The following is a 19,129-nucleotide window of genomic DNA, read 5'->3' as shown; positions in this document are numbered from 1 at the left end:
CGTTGCGCACATTTTCCCGAAACAGTAAAATGAATGATGTGCGTCTGTCTCAGTGGTCCTACTGCCCTGATTATGTAAGTATCATCTGGATCAGATGGATCTCACCCTCCGTTTAAAATTTATTAGCGCCGAAAAATGAAACTAACTTTACCGAGATAGCAGATGCTGATGTTATAGCGCCCCCTGGGTGAGAGACTCGCCTCTGGAGAGATTGCGTGGTGTTGGTGTGGACTTTTATTTTGACGTGTTTTAATAACGCGAGACTTTAGCAGGGAGCTGGAGCTCGGGGGAGAAAGGTCTGCGCTGAGAGTCTCCAGTCTTGAGCTGAAGCTTTTCACAAAGAGAGAAAACATGTCTCTGGCCAGGTGAGTCACTCTGGAGCCGGTTAGCTTTGTTACCCTGTTGTTAGCACTGTCGGCGGGTTACTCACAGAACTGTGTCTGTGGGGGTGTTCTGGTTCTCTACTGCAATCCGTTTTTGGCTGAAAGGCCTAAGTTAGTTGTTATTTTATCCGCTAGCTTTAGCCAGTTAGCTACAGGGCTAACTAGCTTAGCAAGCTAACGCTAACGCACTTTCTTCCCCGGTCATGAACCCACGGGTAGATTAAGCTGTAATCAAGGCTGTCGTTTGTTTATTAGCTATAGTTAAAATGTAGATATCAGATTAGAACTGTGTACAGAAACATAACAGTTACTGCACGCTAGGCTAGCTAAAGCTAGTCTTACTGTAGATATCCGTCCAGCCAAAACGGTGTTCAGCGATCTGTCTGTCTCTCTGTCTGTCTGTCTGTCTGTCTGTCTGTCTCTCTCGGGATAAACTGACAAAACACTCAATGTAAGTGTAAAATATATATTACATTACACTTACATTGAGTGTTTTGTCAGTTTATGCCAGTTATACCAGCACACAGTCATGTTTTACCATAAGTGTACTCAGTTGAACATTATTGGACTGTTAATAGATAGATTGGTATTGTATTTTTAATGTAGATATGCTTTGTTTTACAGTTTTTTACCCGCGCCCACTCAGCTGTCCCAGGACCAGCTTGAGTCAGAAGAGAGGACCAGAGCTCAGAGGTCCCAGTCCACATCTCTGATGCTCACTCGAAGAGAACCACCTCCCTATGGTTCTCGAAAAGGATGGGTTCCCCGCAGTATTGAGGTGTGTCTGTGTTTATCTGCTTGTAACATATTAAATTAAATGAGTTCAAATAGTTTGTGATGTAGTACTTTTCATTTTGTACTATAAAAACATATTAAAATTACCATTTATTTTAAAGGATTTTGGAGATGGTGGTGCATTCCCTGAGATCCACGTGGCTCAGTATCCACTGGAGATGGGCAGAAAAAAGAAGACATCCAATGCCCTTGCTGTACAGGTGGATGCTGAGGGCAAAATAAAGTATGATGCAATTGCTCGACAAAGCCAAGGAAAGGATAAGGTACATCTTATGTTAGAACAGTTTAGAATTGTTTATCATATTATAAAATGTATGCTCACACCTTGTGTAATTTCAACAGGTTATATTCAGTAAATACACAGATTTGCTTCCTAAAGAAGTGCTCAATGATGATGCCCCAGAGTTACAGAGACCAGATGAAGAGGCCATTAAAGAGGTGAGATATGTTAGTGGTTGTTTGTAAGCATTTACAGGTTGTCAGTGGATAATAATGCAGTAATAATTGATTATAATGAATTTTGGTTTGGTTTTTGGTTTTAATTAAAAATAATGTTCTTGAATTTTAATTGGGGGATGACTGTAATTTCCTTGTTAGTACTTTTGCTGTAATGTTGTTAAACCTTATTTTTCAGTAAGATTTTAAGGTTTTGAAATTTATTTCTTTAATGAAAATGTAACATATATTCAAATGTATTTCTTTTATTTCAGCTTACAGAGAAGACCAGAGCTGCTTTGGACAAGCAGGTTTCCCAGAAAATTGCTGCAGCAATGCCTGTACGTGCAGCAGATAAACAGGCACCAGCACAGTACATACGGTAATATTCAAACCTCACAAGTATGTTTTACTGTGGTGTCAATTGTGTGGTTCAACCTAGATATTCTGTAACTTATTATTTCTTTGCAACAGGTACACACCTTCTCAGCAGGGAGTAGCATTCAACTCGGGGGCCAAGCAAAGGGTCATCCGTATGGTGGAGATGCAAAAAGATCCAATGGAACCCCCACGTTTTAAGTACGTCACAGGACCCACAGTGGTGAACTATGTTACTGTGTACATTTTAAATGTAAAAAGTTATGGGCTAGTGTATAGTACCAGTAAGTAATTTCTAACTACTTGCTAACTGAATAAAGATCAGGAATAGTATGTAAGGTGTCTTGCATATGTCTGTTTGAATAGAATTAATAAGAAAATTCCTCGTGGACCTCCCTCTCCTCCTGCTCCAGTTATGCACTCTCCCAGTAGAAAGGTGAGTACCATAATTTAATCAGCATCATATTTGCTCATTACATGGGATACATTTTTAAATTTTTATTAATTAACTTTCTTATTGTCTCAGATGACGGTGAAAGAACAACAGGAGTGGAAGATTCCTCCATGCATTTCCAACTGGAAGAACGCAAAGGTTTCAGCAGATTTTTGTTGTCTGCCTTTACAATTATCTACCTTTAACTCTGTTGTCTTTCTGAATGGCAAAATAAATGTTCATTATTGTTTTTCAGGGTTACACAATCCCACTGGATAAACGTCTTGCTGCTGATGGAAGAGGTCTTCAGACAGTTCATATTAATGAGAACTTTGCAAAGTTAGCTGAAGCTCTCTACATTGCAGATAGAAAGGTAATCTATCTATATTTGTCAAAAAAAAATACAGGTGGACAATAAGGACTAAGTGATGAACAATTGTTGTTGATTTTGGGGATTATGACTCACATACTTTCTATACTGTAATAGTTTAATAGGAGGAATGATGCCGTTTCTTTTTTCTTTTCTTTTTTATCAGTACCGTTTTTTGCTCACTTTAAGGCGCACTGTATTATGAGGCACATTAATTAGCGTTTATTTTCTTACACAAGGCACACCAGATTATAAGGTACATTTTAAAAGACACTATAAGGAACTTCTACTTCAGCAGGTCTCGCAGCTGGGTGGTGGTGGGTTGTAGCTAATTAAGTTAAGCTAAGGATACAAAACTTTATAAAAAAAAAAAAAGTAAAGAGCTTTTGTTCATTTACAGTAAGCTTAGTTACTGAGATAATACACACCTCGAGACAGGGAAATGGAGGTTAGCAACTAATGCTAATGCTACTCAAGCCCCAGTGCAGGAGAACTAAACTGAACTTCTGAATAACACTGTAATTTGGCTGAGTGGCTCCTTACAGCCTGACTGGTAAAATTCATATGTACTAGATTAAAAAGCGCACTGTCAATTTTTTGAAAAGTTAAAGGATTTTAAGTGCGCCTAATAGTGCGATAAATATAGTATTATTCCAACTTTGTAAAAACAGTTAAGACCCTCTTCTGTTTTTACATCACTGTTCCTCTAGTGCACAAAGAAATCTCAACATTGTCCAAAATCTTTAGGTAGCTTACTCCCTATTATTTCCTGTGAATTGAAATAAAATATAATACAAACTGAGACTGTAGATATCAATACTTTTGCCCATTTAGAGCATTCGTTTGACTCCAATGAAAGAACATTCTTTTTAGTGCTTAGGAAAGTTTGATGATCCAAAGTGTCAGTCTTCATTCTTTTCATGCTTTCATTCCTTATTATGCTTTCAGGCCAGAGAAGCAGTGGAGATGCGCGCCCAGGTGGAAAAGAAGATGGCACAGAAGGAAAAAGAAAAGAAGGAGGAGAAGCTTAGGGAGCTTGCGAAGATGGCGCGAGACAGAAGAGCAGGGATCAAAGGCCATGGAGAAAAAGGTATTGTGGTGTTTATCAATAATTGGTGCTTGGGTCAAATACGCTAATTTCGTAAACACGAATGTCTTGATAAAAATGAGCTTTCGTTGCTATCTTTAAATTGACCTTTTTTTTTTACCAGGGCTTATCAAACTTTTTTGCCCTACTGTTAATGACTAAAAGCATAACAGCCCACATGTCACCTTTTTATGTAAAATGTTGCAAATTTGTTTAGTTTAGTTTAAAACTTGCTAAACTACAGCTGTGGCTTTAAGGTGAGCAGAAAACCACTTCACTTTTTAAAATGCATGTTGTTGAACTAATTGTTGCATAAACAAGACAGGAACAAAACTTGCTTTCTTTTTTTTCTTGTTTTGTTAAAACTACATAAAGTTGTAATTAGCATTTACCTAGTACTTAGCTTGCTAGCATTTTCCAGGTTTTCTGTTCCACCTTAAGTGAGGCAGCCGTTACGTTGGAGTGAATCCAATATTTGTTTCCATTCTGGATCTGTATGTTTTTACTAAATAAAATCATTTTGAATGTTAAGAGAAAGCGTCTAGCAACTAATTTTATCTGTAAACTTTTTTTTTTTGTTTTTTTTTTTTTAAAGCAACATTGCTTGTATTGTGATCCATACAGTTGTTTGTTGCTATGTACAACAGGGCTGTATCTGATTTGATTCAGTCAGTTCAGATGCACCAGTTTGATGGGAACATTGGACTATTTGTTAATGTATTTTACTTTATATAAGTAACTAGCAATCATTTAATTTAATTTAATGACCAATTAAGAAAGCTTTCACTGTGGCCAGTTAAATTCGTGTTAATACTGCTAATAAACAGTACCTGTCTGTGATTTTAAGGAAAGTCCTAATGCCCCAAACAAAAATCAGCAGGACCTTCTGTATAATTGTGTGGCAAATTGAATGGCATGAGACTTTGTCACGCACACATTCCCTCTGCTGGCAGGTGGTGAGGATGGTGAAGCCAGAGAGCGTGATGAGATTCGTCATGACAGGAGGAAAGAGAGACAGCACGATAGAAACATCTCCAGAGCAGCCCCTGATAAAAGGTACATGCTTTAGTTACATTTATTTATTTTTCAATTTGAATTAAATTTTAATTTAACCTGTTTAAAAGCTATGCTTGAGCTACAGTAAATTGAACAATATTTAAAAATGTTTCTATATTTTTAGTGTTTAAATGGGTGTAAACTGTTGGACATACCACTGATATTGGTGTGATTCCGTGTCTTTACCAGGTCTAAACTGCAGCGGGACCAAGACCGAGACATCAGTGAACTGATTGCGCTGGGCCAGCCCAACCCCCACACCTCCAGTGAGGCTCAGTATGACCAGAGGCTGTTCAACCAGAGCAGGGTAAAATTTCCATTGGCTCTACAATGTTTACCCTACTTGCACAGGCCTGCAAGTAAATGCAGGGTCATGGAGTATTTTTAATCTACTTTTCTTTATTAGTATTTTGCAATTTTAGAAATATGCAGTTATTGTTGCAGTACTTAATAAACAGGTAATGTGAACAAAGCTGGCTTCTGTTTAACCTTAGGTTTACTATATTTCTCACAGGGAATGGATAGTGGCTTTGCTGGAGGAGAAGATGAGACATATAATGTGTATGACCAGCCCTTTAAGAGTGGCAGAGACATGGCACAGAACATGTACAGGCCCAGCAAAAATGCAGACAAGGATATGTATGGAGATGACCTGGACACACTTATGCAGAGCAGCAGGTAATCAAGCAATTTTCATTCTCAGCTGTATCTGCAAATTAAGATTGTTCATATGTGGAAGAGTAGGATTTGCTGTTTTACTGACTGGATATAGGGGCCTGTTCTTAATGGATGTCCGTTCTTTGCTCCTTAGGTTTGTACCTGATAGGGAATTCTCTGGCACTGACCATGGACCTCGCAGGGATGGACCTGTCCAGTTTGAGGAGGATCCTTTCGGTCTGGATAAGTTCTTGGAGGAAGCCAAGCAACACGGTGGCTCCAAACGGCCGTCCGCTAGTGGCCGCTCTAAGGACTATGACCATGAGAAGAAGCGCAGGAAGGAGTGACCGGTGCAAAAATACATTTTGGGCTAATTTTGACTAATGTAAAACAGACCCGAGTTATGGGGCAAGCTGTGGAGAAAAAATGTTAGTGTGCTCTGTAATATATCAACAAGATATTACAAATAATTTTTTAAGACCGATTTTGGTACACACAGCTACTAAACTGGATGTAATGTGTATTTTACTGACCTAGCTACAAGGTGCATTTGTAAAAAGTAATGGGACCCCTCCATAGTATGATTTAGGTGTTAGAGGTTTGCTATTTTTGTTCTTTTAAAGTAATAGTGCTTCAGATACTGTTGATCACCAGTTGTCATATTGCAAAGCTATCTAATAAACACATGAGTGAAAATAAGTCATGTTCTAAAACTTTGTGAATGTTGTCACAAATTGGCTTTACAGAGTTCCTGGTCTAAAGCTCTTAAATAACCCAAAGGTGAAATCAAGACGTAGAAACTTTAAGAGGAACCAAGACTCAAAGGGGGAACCCATCCTCCTCTGGTCAACACTGAATAGCACAAGTATGATTAACAACCTTAACTGCTTACATTTTTCAGTCAGGAGTGGAATAAGGTCACCCAAAAGCAGTGTGAAAGACTGGAGTAGAGCATGCCAAGATAAATGAAAGCTGTGATTAAAAATCAAGGTTATTCCACCAAATGTTGATTTCTGAACTATTCCTGAGTTAAAACTTTAGGATTGTTGTTTCTTAATTAATATGAACTTGTTATATTACTTGTAATATGAACTTTTTGCATTGTTTGAGGTCTGAAAGTACTGCATCTTATTATTTTTGGCATATATTTTGTGCAAATAAATGTTGTAAATTTCTATTTGAAAGTCTTGTCAGTAGTTTGTAGAACAAAACAACATTATTAATTTTACTCAAACATATACCTATGAATTGTAAAATCAGAGAAACTATTCATTATGAAGTGGGCTCTTATTTTTTTCACCGTATAGCTGCAAGCAGCAGTCTTCAGAGTCAAAGATGTCTCATTAGTCTTAGATAAAAGATAATGAACATTTATAGAGATTTCCACTAATAGATGCCAGAAGATCGATGGCACCCATAGCACCATCCACAAATGGACCCAGCACCTTTAAAAAAAAAAAAAAAAATCTTTGCATTATTATTGTTTTTGTAAAATTGCTGAAAAAAATATAAAAGATTTTATGTCATGATTGACCTAATTTGGTCAATTGATAGTCTAGAACAAAGTTATAGATCCAGCTAGAAACAATCCAGCCTGTTCTGATGGATCTATTTATGGACCCAAATGCACATTTCTCTGTAGCTCCACAATTAGACAAACTGATTACTGTACATATGTACCAATTTTGAAGTTTGAACAATTAATAAAGGTGCTTCATTGTTAAAAGAACTGCTGATCAACAGCCGTGTAGATTGAGTAACCGCTACTCAACAGACAATGTAAATAAACGGCTTAAAATAGAATTTATCCAAGCATTGTATTCAATAATGCAAAAGTTATGCACACATGCATTTTAATAGTGTGTGCGTGTTTAATATACTGTATATTGGTTTAGCAGAGACAGTACAGTGACGAGGAAACAAGAACTAGCAAACCAAGAAGCAAAACTTAAGAAAATGTGCCATGGTGTATGAGCTCTCACAGTAAGAGATAGCAGATGAACAAGTCTGGAGGCTGGGTGTGTGTGTGGGACCAATCTTTAACTTAGTTGCAGATCTAATTTTCCCATCGGCTCCGGCTGTAGTGTTTGTCAATAGATCTACAGGCCACAGAGATTCAGGCAGGTGCTGATCAACAATCATCACTCCTGTTACTTGTTTAAGGCCTTAAGTTTATGTTGCTGGAGACTAGGCACGTACCTTCTGATGAAATGTGATCATAAATGGTCAGCTATGCCTGACTATGGTTCCATCTTTTACAAGGCTGAGTATACTGCTTGAGGCAAGGCTGAATCTGGCCACCCCGTTAACAAGCTATTGGGTGTAACAGGGTCAGAATCAGCCACATTTGAAAACATGTAAACAAGTGGCTTGGCATTCAGTATCCCTTTTACTTTAGATAGGACTGTCTGCCAGACTTTTGTGTACCAAGTATTGCTTGAAGAGTAGCTTTCAGAGACCGGATCTCAGTTTCCCAGACTGCTTGAATTTTTGCACCAGGAGTGGCATAAGGTCACCCAGCAGTGTAAAAGACAGGTGGAAACATGCCATTTATTTAGTGGTTATTGTACTGATTATTGCTTCTGAACTCTTCCTTAGATAAAACCTTAGTACTGTTGTTGTTTCTAAATGAATATGAACTTGTTTTCTTTGCATTATTTGAAGTTTGAAAGGTTTGACTTGACCATTTCTCATTTCCTGCAAAAATGCTCAAAATGACAATATTTTTATTTGGAATTTGAGAAAAATGTGCGTAGTTTATAGAATAAAACCACAATGTTAATTTTACCAAACATGTACCTATAAATAGCAAAAGCAGAGAAACTGTTTTTGAAGTGGTCTCTTTTTTCCCAGAGCTACAGTGACTTGCAAAAGTATTCATACCCCTTGAACTTTTCAACATTTTGTCACCCTACAACCAAAAACTTGAAATTTTGAATGATAGGCAAACACAAAGTATTACATAAGTGTAAAGTGGAAAAAAAATTATACATGGTTCTCCAAATTGTTATTAAATAAAAATGACGTGCAAAAGTATCATCCCTCCTATATTAATACTTAGTAGCATGAGCGCAGGAGTGGGCTTGATATTGGGGGGGACACATTTGTCAATATGAACCCAAGCCCACCCTATAGTTTCCTAGAACATTTGTGGAAATTACTTTTAATTAAAAGTAAATTATTATTATAAGGTGATTTTACAACTTAAACATGTTACTCCACATTACAGTTACTGTTGTTAGAAAAATTATGCATGCAATGTCTGAATTATATACATACGACAAAAATAATCAGTTATCACCTAATATTTAAAATAGTATAACAGATTTGTTTATTATTATTATTATTATTATTATTATTATGTCATGTCAATTCTGTTGTATATTTACATTTTCTCCCGCGCTTTTTTTTTTTTTTTTACTGAGAGCTCTTCTTAAGATGGTGTCCTTTTATGTAAAAGAATGTAACTTTACGCTTCATAGAGATTTTTATAAACGTCAGGATATGTGGTCTTACTCTGAACTAAAAATGAACAGAAGTCACGTTACAGAAGTGTTTCTCAAACCTGTTCTTACATATTCTACTGCATATTAACACTGTTCTGCATATTCTAGAGCTTCCTCTGTTTAAAAGCATTTAATAAAGTAAGTGGTGGTATGATGTGTTTAATACACTACTGGATATACATGATTAATTTAGGCTCCATATAGGGGGCTAAAGGATTTTAACAGGTAAACTCAGTAAATTACTGTTTATTAGCTGATCAGCTGGACCAGGTGGAAAACACATTTTAGGGCAGTGATGATCAGGGTTAAGAAACTGCTTTAAACTACAAACACAAAGTACTGTACTAAATTCTGGCTATCCACTACATCCAGCTTCTAGCTAACTAGTTAGCTAACTGAATTTTCGTTCATTATAGCTCACAGTAAGTCCTGCAATACTAAATTATTTGAAAATGAAACAGTGATTAGCTGATCAGGTACAGGTCAAGTAGAACATTACATATATAGTTTATTTTTTTCTTTAACCCCCAATCTAGCTCATTCCAAAGTTAAGCTAACTCATTAACACAGCTGCAGTTTATTAATCACAGTGGGTTTTGATCTGTGTGTTGATACAGAGACGTGTATTTTTAACCAGCTATCAGAAACATATCGTCACAGTGGAAGTGGTTAGCCTACCGTTACCTTTCTTTTAGAAACATCCCCGTATATCCAGATCTGTTTTAAAATCAGCTGAAGCTGCTGCATCCCGATTCCGCTGCTAAATCTCACAGCGAGGGAGGGGCTTCCCAACAGCAAAGTGCCTCTCCTCCGCGCGCCGCAAAACCAGCAAGCTGATTGGCTGTTTCTACTGAGAGGCGGGACTTAATACCTGAACCGGCTTCGTGATTGGTCCGGTCTGTCTCCTCATTAATAGTACAGCTGATCTGAGCGAAACGATATCATTTTTGGGGGGGACAAATCCACCTGTTTCTAATATTGGGTGGGACATGTCCCACCCATCCCCCCCGGTTCATACGCCAATGCTTAGTAGAGCCAAAATTCGCTGCAATTACAAATGTAAGTGCTTTGTGGTTTCTCTCTGCCAGCTTTGCGATGTCTAGAGAATGAGATTTTTGCCCCATTCTTCCTTATTAAATAACTTAGGCTCAGCCAAGTTGAAAAGAGAGCATATGTGAACAGCAATTTTCACGTTTTGCCACAGAAGCTCAATGGAATTTAGGTCAGGACTTTGACTGGGCCATTCTAACACATGAATATTCTTTGATCTAAACATTTCCATTGTAGCTCTGGCTGTATGTTTAGGGTCATTGTCTTAAATCTCCTTCCCAGTCTCAAATCTTTTGCAGACTCCTCCAGGTTTCCTTCAGGATTACCCTGTATTTAGTTCCATCCATCTTCCCATCAACTCTGACCAACTTCTCTGTCCCTGCTAAAGAAAAGCATCCCCACAGCATGATGCTGCCACCACCATGTTTCACAGTGGGAATTGTGCGTTCAGGGTGATGAGCAGTGTTACTTTTCAGCCACACAAAGCATATTGTATTTAGGGCAAAACGTTCAACTCTGGTCTGATCTGACCACAGAAACATCTTCCACATGCTTGCTGTACAAACAGCCTTGCTTATGTCTTTCTTTCAACAGTGGCTTTCTTCTTGCCACTCTTCCATAAAGAAGAGCAGCTCCTCCAGAGTGACCATGGGCCTCTGGGCTGCTTCTCTAACAAGTGCTCTCCTTGCTCGATCTGTCAGTTTGGGTGGAAAGCCATGTCTTGGTAGGTTTGCATTTTTGGATGATGGATTAAACAGTGCTCTTTGGGATGCTTGAAACTTAGGATATGTTTTTAACCTGCTTTAAACTTCTACACAACTTTATCTCTGACCTGTCTGGTGAGTTCCTTGATCTTCACTAGTTCACTAGTGTTCTCTAACAAACCACTGAAGCCTTCACAGAACAGCTGTATTTATACTAAGACTAAATTACACACAGCTATTAACTAATTCAGTGACTTCAGGGGGTTCAGAGTAAAGGGGGCTGAATACATTTGCAATTCACTTAATCACATTTTCTTAAGTTTTACTTAATCACATTAAGTATAAGAGATAGCAGGTATCTGCAGATACGAAAATACTAAACATAAACCTGTGCAAGTATTGTATTTAAGTTAGGTGTGAGTAGTGTCCAGGAGTGTGAATGTACAGGATGTACCTTAAAGAGTCAATAGTGCCCACGAGTGCAAATGTACAGAATGTACAGTAAGTGTAAAATATCCAGGAGTGCAAATGTACAGAATGTCAGAGAGTCACAGATTGCAGATGTATGTGTTGTACAGAGACAGTGATTATTACACAGATAAAAAATAGGCTGTGATTTAAAAAACATATGAGACTCATTTGACGTCATCTTTCCTCCTCTCTCCTCCGGCTCCACTGGGAGGAGTTGAAGAACCTGCCATTGAAACTGCTCCTATGATGCATGAAGATTGTGTTCAGAGGGTGATCATCATCCATGGAGAGCAGTTTGTGCAGTGTCCTCCTCTCTGCCACAATAACCACGGAGTCCAGCTTCACACCAACCACAGACCCTGCCCGCCTGACCAGCTAGTCCAGACGCATCTTGTCCCTCTACTTCATGCTTCCTCTCCAGCACACCACAGCATAGAAACGACAGCTGGACACTAGACTCATCAGCACAGAGCAAATTCAGTTTTTTGGAATAAAGTCCCTGAGAGGTAATATCAACTCATTTTAAGTGTATATGCGTGACCATCAAAAACACTCTATGACAGGTTAAGTTTCTGGGAGTTTTTAACAATTTTTAGGTGTTAAATCTGAACTGTTGTGGGAGTTAAAATATGTATTCAATCTAGAGTAAAATATAGCTCTCAGCTGGAGTTAACTGTACTCCTTCACAGTGTTAACAATTAACGCAAACAGAAAAATGTGTTATTAAACTAATATTTTAACACCCTGGAACATTTAGGAATAAAAATGACAACAAAAAGCATTATTACTGATTACAATAACAATATCATACTCAACAATTGTTTACCAGTGTATATTTTTTCTTTAACAGTAACAGGAGTAAGAACCAGTAACAGGCATGGTTCATTGATTTATTAATGTGAATAATAGTTAGTGTAAACCACTTTTATTTTCAATTCTGTTTGGTTCATCATTTATCCATTTGTTTAATACATTTGGGTTTGTGTCTTCTTGAAAACTGGCTTTGCATATTTTAGAAAAATACAATGTGCATGCATAGATAGTAGGGGTGTAACGGTACTGAAAATTCACGGTTAGGTTCACACCTTGGTATAAACCTCATGGTTCGGTACATTTTTAGTGCGGTTGGTGGACAACATGAAGAGGTTGGGCATTCTGTATAGCCTCACCTTTATTAACTTCATAATAACAATAAAACTTCATTATAACCATGTTTTGTGTTTTTTGAGATGGAATGTTGGAATGAGGCACTTTTATTAAATGCTTGAAACAATGACACAAACAGCACTACTTCACCTGCTTGAACAAATTTATATTACAAGTATATTACAAGAGAGAGGGCGCGCGCGAGAGAGAGGGTGCACACATGAGACAAAGAGAGAGAGAAAGGGTGCGGGAGAGAAGGAAAGACAGCACAAATGAGAGCGAGTGAGTGAGAAAAACAGTTTGAGCGCCCGACCCTGCGTTCACACTGGAATGCGACAGATGACCATTCATTTCTTATGGCAGTACCGAATGTACCGAACCGTGAGGTTTATACCAAGGTGTGAACCTAACTGTGAATTTTCAGTACCGTTACACCCCTACTATATATGCATGCACATTGTATTTTTCTAAAATATGCAAAGCCAGTTTTCAAGAAGACACAAACCCAAATGTATTAAACAAATGGATAAATGATGAACCAAACAGAAATAAAAGTGGTTTACACTAACTATTATTCACATTAATTTCAGGGATTTCAGGGCAGCGCCAAGTGCAGCACTCCTGTGAACATTAGTTTCGCATTATGTTCATTGGTTACACAAGTCTCTTATAGACTCCCTGTGTACTGTGTATTCTGCGTGTGTTTACGTGAACCGAAACGTGACCCCTGTACCATTAAGGAACGTAAAGAATACACGTACCGTTACACCCCTAATATAGAGTGATTTAAAAAATATATATATCATGTAAAATGAATGCTTTCTTGGGAGAGAATCAAAGGAATTTGTTTTAATTTTTAAAACATGCTTTTTAAATGTCACATGAGTTTTGCTAACAGGACTGAGAAAAATGTAAACCTAGAAACCTTGTAAAACTTAAGTAAAGCTGCCTGCTGTTGACCAGTACATGTTTTGAATAGTTAAATATATGTATTATTAGATTCAGAGTTAAAAATATATATATATAAGTTTAACTAGGAAGAGTTACAACAAGCAAATGGCACCTGTTCAGTGGAATGGTCCTGCTATTCTTTTTTATAGAACCCTTTCTACCCATCCATTACTTAATCAACATCATTATTTAGTTTCATTCACTCCCATTGCTTTTGGACTCGTCGGCGCCCTCTAGCGGTTATTTTCTGATATAAGTAAAGTGAAAAAAGAGATAGGAAGTGGGTATGGTCTTCATAATCCGGCTCTATGTTTTAATGATGTCATGTGGCATGACGTAAACGTAAGAGTGAAGGACGCTCATGTTCACATTCATTATTTGTAAACTAGTTCATTTCAATTCAGCTGTTTATTGAACACATTTATGCACAACACTGAGGAGAACAACGACACGTGTGATGCATGGTTTGGGGCTGCTGGGTGTGAGGACAGTACAGCCCATTAAGGTAACCATGAATGCCAACATGCAAGGTGACATTCTAATGCAGAGCTTAATCCCCTCTCTTCAGAACCTGTGCTGCAGGGCAGTAATTTCAACATGATAATGACCCCAATCACACCTCCAAGATGACAATTTCCTTGCTAAATAAACTGAGGGTAAACGTGATGGACAAGCATGTCTCCAGACCTAAACCCTGTTGAGCATCTGTGGGGCATCTTTAAATGGAAGGTGGAAGAGTGCAAAGTCTCAAACATCCAGCTCTGAGATATGGTCATGGATGAGTGGAAGAGAATTCCAGTTGTAACCTCTGAAGCTCCAGTGAACTCTATGCCAAAGAGAGTTTAGACAGTGGTGGAAAATAATGATGGTAGCACAGAATATTAACACTTGGGAACAATTTAACCTTTTTTATGTAGGGTGTATTCACTTTTGTTGCCAGTTAAGACATTAACAGCTGTGTGTTTTTAGTTATCTGTGTGTCATATATTTGAGTGTCATATCTTCAGTGTTGTCTATGGAAGCCCATTTCCGCCACCTGAAGAGAAAAAAAACGTCCTCAACTAAGTCATAATTATGAGATAGAAAAGTCATAATTATGGGATAGTAAGTCATAATTATGAGATAGTAAGTCATAATTATGAGATGACTTTTTATCTCATAAATATGACTTACTATCTCATAATTATGACTTTTTATCTCATAATTATGACTTACTATCTCATAATTATGACTTACTATCCCATAATTATGACTTTTCTATCTCATAATTATGACTTAGTTGAGGACGTTTTTTTTTCGTCCTCAACTAAGTCATAATTATGAGATAGAAAAGTCATAATTATGGGATAGTAAGTCATAATTATGAGATAAAAAAGTCATAATTATGAGATAGTAAAACATTTATGAGATAAAAAGTCATAATTATGAGATACTAAGTCATAATTATGAGATAGAAAGTCATAATTATGAGATACTAAGTCATAATTATAAGATAGAAAGTCATAATTATGAGATAGAAAGTCATAATTATGAGATGACTTTTTATCTCATTTTTTTTTTCTTCAGGTGGCGGAAATGGGCTTCCATAGTTGTCCCATGAAATTATACAATAAAATATTTACAAAAACGATGTGAGGGGTGTACTAACTTTTGGGAGTTAATAATAAAATGACAGCAAACGTCTGACACATAAGTATTATGACTTGCTTCATCAACAGTTGTTTTACAGATTTGTTAAAGATATACTTAAATGAAAAAACAGCACAAATCACATAATTGAAAACACAACAGTCATATGGATGTTATGTTTTCTTTCCAAAATATTTTTATGTCACCACAATTAAAAATAGAGAGATTTTATCGCTGCAGGCCTGTCCAGTAGTTTAAAGCAGCAGTGTTTGAATCAGCTCTGTGATTTGTGTTTATCAAGCGCCTCTTCTTCAGACTCTATACCTACTATGCTCTAGATAAAGGACCATTTGTAGGTTCTTAAGAGAGGGACTTAAGCCTGAAAGCACGGGCCGTGTCTGCATCCGAACTGGACTGACCTCGATTATTGGTCCTCGTGTCTCAGGGGCTCACTTCCGGAGGCACGCCGCCTCCCCGAGCCGTAACACTGAAAGACTGGCGCGAGCTTCACATGAGACCCGGCGGACTGATGTTGAGAGGGGCGCTGGGCGGGTTATCGGGGGTCTGTGCGCTGCGGGGTCTGCTCTTACCGCCGGTCTGTAGTAGCTGCGCGCGCCAGTGTCGGTGGGCGGAGCGGCGGCGGCGCGCGCTCGGGAGGACGGGCTGGTGTAGCGGTCAGGACTGAGCTCAGAGATGCTGAAGCGCGCGGACTCTGCCCGACCTGCAGCTCTGGATTTGACCTTCACACATCACTGCATCTCCCACACGTTTCCTACAGATACTACAGGCTTCAGGATCACCGAGGAGCACCGAGGAGACGCTGTTCCCCTAAAGGTAAAACCGGAGCGCTCTGCGGTTATATTTATACAGGATGTGCTGAGCCAGAGGACAGCCGGGCTCTGCTGAAATAACATTAGGCTTTCTTTTTACATGGTCACATCTTCATTTAGACCGCGTAATGCAATAATGTATATCTTAACAGCGCTGTTCTGAGCAAGCTTCTTATCTAAACTGCATTTTCGTATTCATTGCTTTCATCGTAAGCACTGGGACATTGACCTGCATTTGTAATAAAAGACGGCGTCACGTTATAGACATTCTGCACAAGTTTCCCTTCTGCAGTACGAGGAGGACAAACGGCGTCGTATTTCTGGGTTTCAGGTCCTCCGGGTGCAGTTAGATTAACAAGAACAAGAGAAACAGGAGGAAGAAAACAGCCACAACCATCTATCTATCTATCTATCTATCTATCTATCTATCTATCTATCTATCTATCTATCTATCTATCTATCTATCTATCTATCTATCTGCTATGCACACAGTATAATTCAAAATGTTGAGCAAAATCTGTTAAATAAAGCAAATAAGTAGTAACTATTCTTTAGACAGTGCATAAGTATATTCTCTGTCAAGGACACAAACAAATGTCTCCAAAAATGCCAGATTTACAAGAGAAAACAAGTCTTCTTCACTTTCGAGAGAAGTCAATGCAAAGGATTTTATTGGAAGTCATTTTGGAGTATTTCTGTTTGTCAATTTACCTTATAATTTGGAGTAAAAGCAAAGGACAACTTTCATATAAAAATAGTATTAAAAAGGGCTTATGTAATTGGTTGTATGCTGTTTTTAAACTGTGTATCCCTGTTTATTGTATTTGACACACATGTGAAATCAGATAGCTTGGTATTAAGATTCTGAGAAACCCCTTGGGGAATGTAGAGTGACTGTTGCTGAATGGCGGCTGTCATGTTCTGCAAGATTCAGATTAGGTGCACTGTCAGTAAAAAGAATTGGTTATGTACTGTTTAACTAAAGTATGCTCTCCACCATCGTCACAGTCTTCATATTCTGCGTTTGCATGTTATTATTTGCTTTCTCTAAATCCCTTGTGTTGAGTGCTGACTTGCCCCTGTCACACTGAAAAGGCCTAGTGTCATTAGAGGAGACACTGCATGCATCACTGCTGGTATCAGTTATCTGAGCTCAACAGCTCGCTGCCAGAGGGAGATTAACTATTCAAGGCAGGTGGTTAAGGGGGTTATTGTGTTCCATTATGTGGAACTTCTACTATTGGGGAGAGCATTGTCTACCATGCCAAAGCAACAGCAAGGGCATAGAGGAATGAAATTATACACATGGATGCCTTCTCTCTACAGCTCAATTTAACCACTATGTCTGATAAATTGTGGTCAAATCACAATTTAAAAAATCTAAGGGAGTAGTGTCATACATAGGATAAGTCATATAGTGTAATACATATGTTTTTACAATTTGTTGTTTCTTGACTTTCCATTTCAGTTGTTATCAGCTGTAATAAAATGTGAGTGACTGTTTCAGGTAACTGGAAGTTCCAAAAATAATCATTCAATGTGTTGGACAGTGTGCTGGTGTGTAAAGTAATTCTAATATGACAATAAAAGGACTGTGATGTCAATTCTGCTTTCCCCAAAATCAAATTGTTCTCTGATTAGATGTAGAGGTAAAAGCCTCTTTGTGACTGGTGGTCATAAGAAAAAGAGAAACTACTAAAAGAGTTTTAAGACTTGGATCTATTATTTAGGACATATATATTACAATGGTGTGGTGAAATGTATCTTTAACATACTGAGCTACAGTAAAGATTAAAATGTTTTTGGTTGTTATTGTTTGTTGTTATGTTTGTACAAATCATGTAATTAATTTTTATAATTTCCTTTTCACAGGTGTAACGTGAAGATACCCAATGCTGTGGTTAGCTATGTGGGATTACTATGAAGTAAAATCAAACATGGAGGATCTATTTTCTAAACCCAAAAAGCAGTTGAAAGCAGTGTCATCAAGCAAGCGTCTTTAACATTAGCAGAGCAAGTTGAGTAGCTCTTTTTGGATGCTGCCAGATCATTTTTTTATTTAATTACCAATGCCTGTAGCATCTAAAGGATATGTTGACTCCCCTGTAATGCCCTTGTCATCTAAATGGCAAATCATTTAAGCAACTTGGGCATTTAATGAAGGCATATTGAAATGTATTCTTAGCCTAAAGTACTGTGGAATAAAAATACATTTTTACCATGCCTCCCCTTTGTCAACCAGCTATTGTATTTTTCCTGCTGAGTACACGTCTCGGCATGGGCCTGTGTCTGGAGTTCACAGGCTCTGAGGGCCAGTGGGCTCGCTATATCCGCTGGGATGCCAGCACCAGAAGTGACCTCACTTTTCAATTCAAAACGTCTGTATCTGATGCTCTAATACTCTATTTTGATGATGGAGGCTACTGTGACTTTCTGCTTGTAACTATTGCAAAAGGGAAAATAAATCTTCGTTTCAGTGTGGATTGTGCAGAAACTACAATAATCTCAGATAAAATGGTCAACGATAGCCGCTGGCACTTTGTCACCATAAGCAGGCACAACCTGCGAACAGTACTGACATTGGATGGAGAGTCAAATGCGGATGAAGTGCGACCACAGAGGCAATTCATGAAGATTGTCAGTGACCTTTACCTTGGGGGAGTTCCTCAAGACATCCGGATGTCCACACTAACGCTGCCAGCCGTCAAGGAGATGCCTCCATTCAAAGGGATAATTACTGACCTGGGTTATGGCAGTCAGGTACCTACACGCTTGGAGAGCCAAAAGGTTCATCTTGAGATGGAGGGCACGTGCACAGAAAATCCCTGTGAAAACGGAGGCAGCTGTATTGTGGCAGATGGAGAATCATACTGTGACTGCTCCAAAACTGGATATGTGGGTCGTTATTGTAAAGAAGGTACGAACAGATTTCTCCTATTAAAGCATTCATGGTGCATTTACTAGTTATGCAGTAAAACATCTTTCAACTATAATAAATACATTAACCATAATAATTACATTACATTAAAATGTTATTTCTTAGCAGTGATTAGTTTATTTACTTGTTTAAGTTTAACTTTCTTTCAGGTGAAATGGTAATGGTCATTGTTATAAGTGAAATCACACTTTTCTTTCACCACAAATCTAGATCCTGCACATGTAACACACCATGGGAGGTACATGACCATTTCAATGAGTATATTTTGTTTATCATGGCCACTACTGTACCCTACTTAATCAATCCTATG

At 38.1% G+C, this 19,129-nt stretch overlaps 2 protein-coding genes across 11 annotated transcripts in view; both read left to right on the top strand.

The window, feature by feature from the left end:
• Nucleotides 1-211: 211 nt before the first annotated feature.
• On the top strand, nt 212-6,769 carry snw1 (SNW domain containing 1). Its single transcript, XM_007241837.4, has 14 exons — nt 212-365; nt 1,008-1,161; nt 1,280-1,441; nt 1,521-1,616; nt 1,889-1,995; nt 2,088-2,192; nt 2,358-2,427; nt 2,518-2,583; nt 2,681-2,797; nt 3,743-3,884; nt 4,835-4,937; nt 5,127-5,244; nt 5,452-5,615; nt 5,749-6,769. Exons 1-14 carry the CDS (start codon nt 352-354, stop codon nt 5,939-5,941), a joined length of 1,611 nt encoding a protein of 536 aa, XP_007241899.1. The 5' UTR covers nt 212-351; the 3' UTR covers nt 5,942-6,769.
• Nucleotides 6,770-15,520: 8,751 nt separating this feature from the next.
• The window catches only part of nrxn3b (neurexin 3b), a 123,331-nt gene continuing 119,722 nt past the window's right edge, over nt 15,521-19,129 (top strand). For 4 of the 10 annotated variants that reach the window (XM_049480180.1, XM_049480164.1, XM_022665767.2 and 1 more), the window contains exons 1-2: nt 15,525-15,885; nt 17,754-18,798. In XM_049480180.1, the coding sequence (XP_049336137.1) occupies nt 18,102-18,798 (697 nt within the window). In that variant the 5' untranslated portion in view covers nt 15,525-15,885; nt 17,754-18,101. Of the gene's footprint in view, nt 15,886-17,753; nt 18,799-19,129 lie in introns of all 10 variants that reach the window. The other 6 variants (XM_049480158.1, XM_049480170.1, XR_007439410.1 and 3 more) reach the window with 5 other exon arrangements.

Source organism: Astyanax mexicanus, chromosome 1 (assembly GCF_023375975.1).
Source record: "Astyanax mexicanus isolate ESR-SI-001 chromosome 1, AstMex3_surface, whole genome shotgun sequence".
NCBI lineage: Eukaryota > Metazoa > Chordata > Actinopteri > Characiformes > Acestrorhamphidae > Astyanax > Astyanax mexicanus.
This window is presented reverse-complemented; position numbering and strand designations above follow the sequence as displayed.

What these genes read in the sequence shown, in the direction of transcription:
- snw1 (XM_007241837.4), top strand. An exon ending in GGGTTCCCCGCAGTATTGAG is followed by an intron (nt 1,162 to 1,279) that starts GTGTGTCTGTGT and finishes TTTATTTTAAAG; the next exon opens with GATTTTGGAGATGGTGGTGC. An exon ending in AGAGCAGCCCCTGATAAAAG is followed by an intron (nt 4,938 to 5,126) that starts GTACATGCTTTA and finishes TGTCTTTACCAG; the next exon opens with GTCTAAACTGCAGCGGGACC.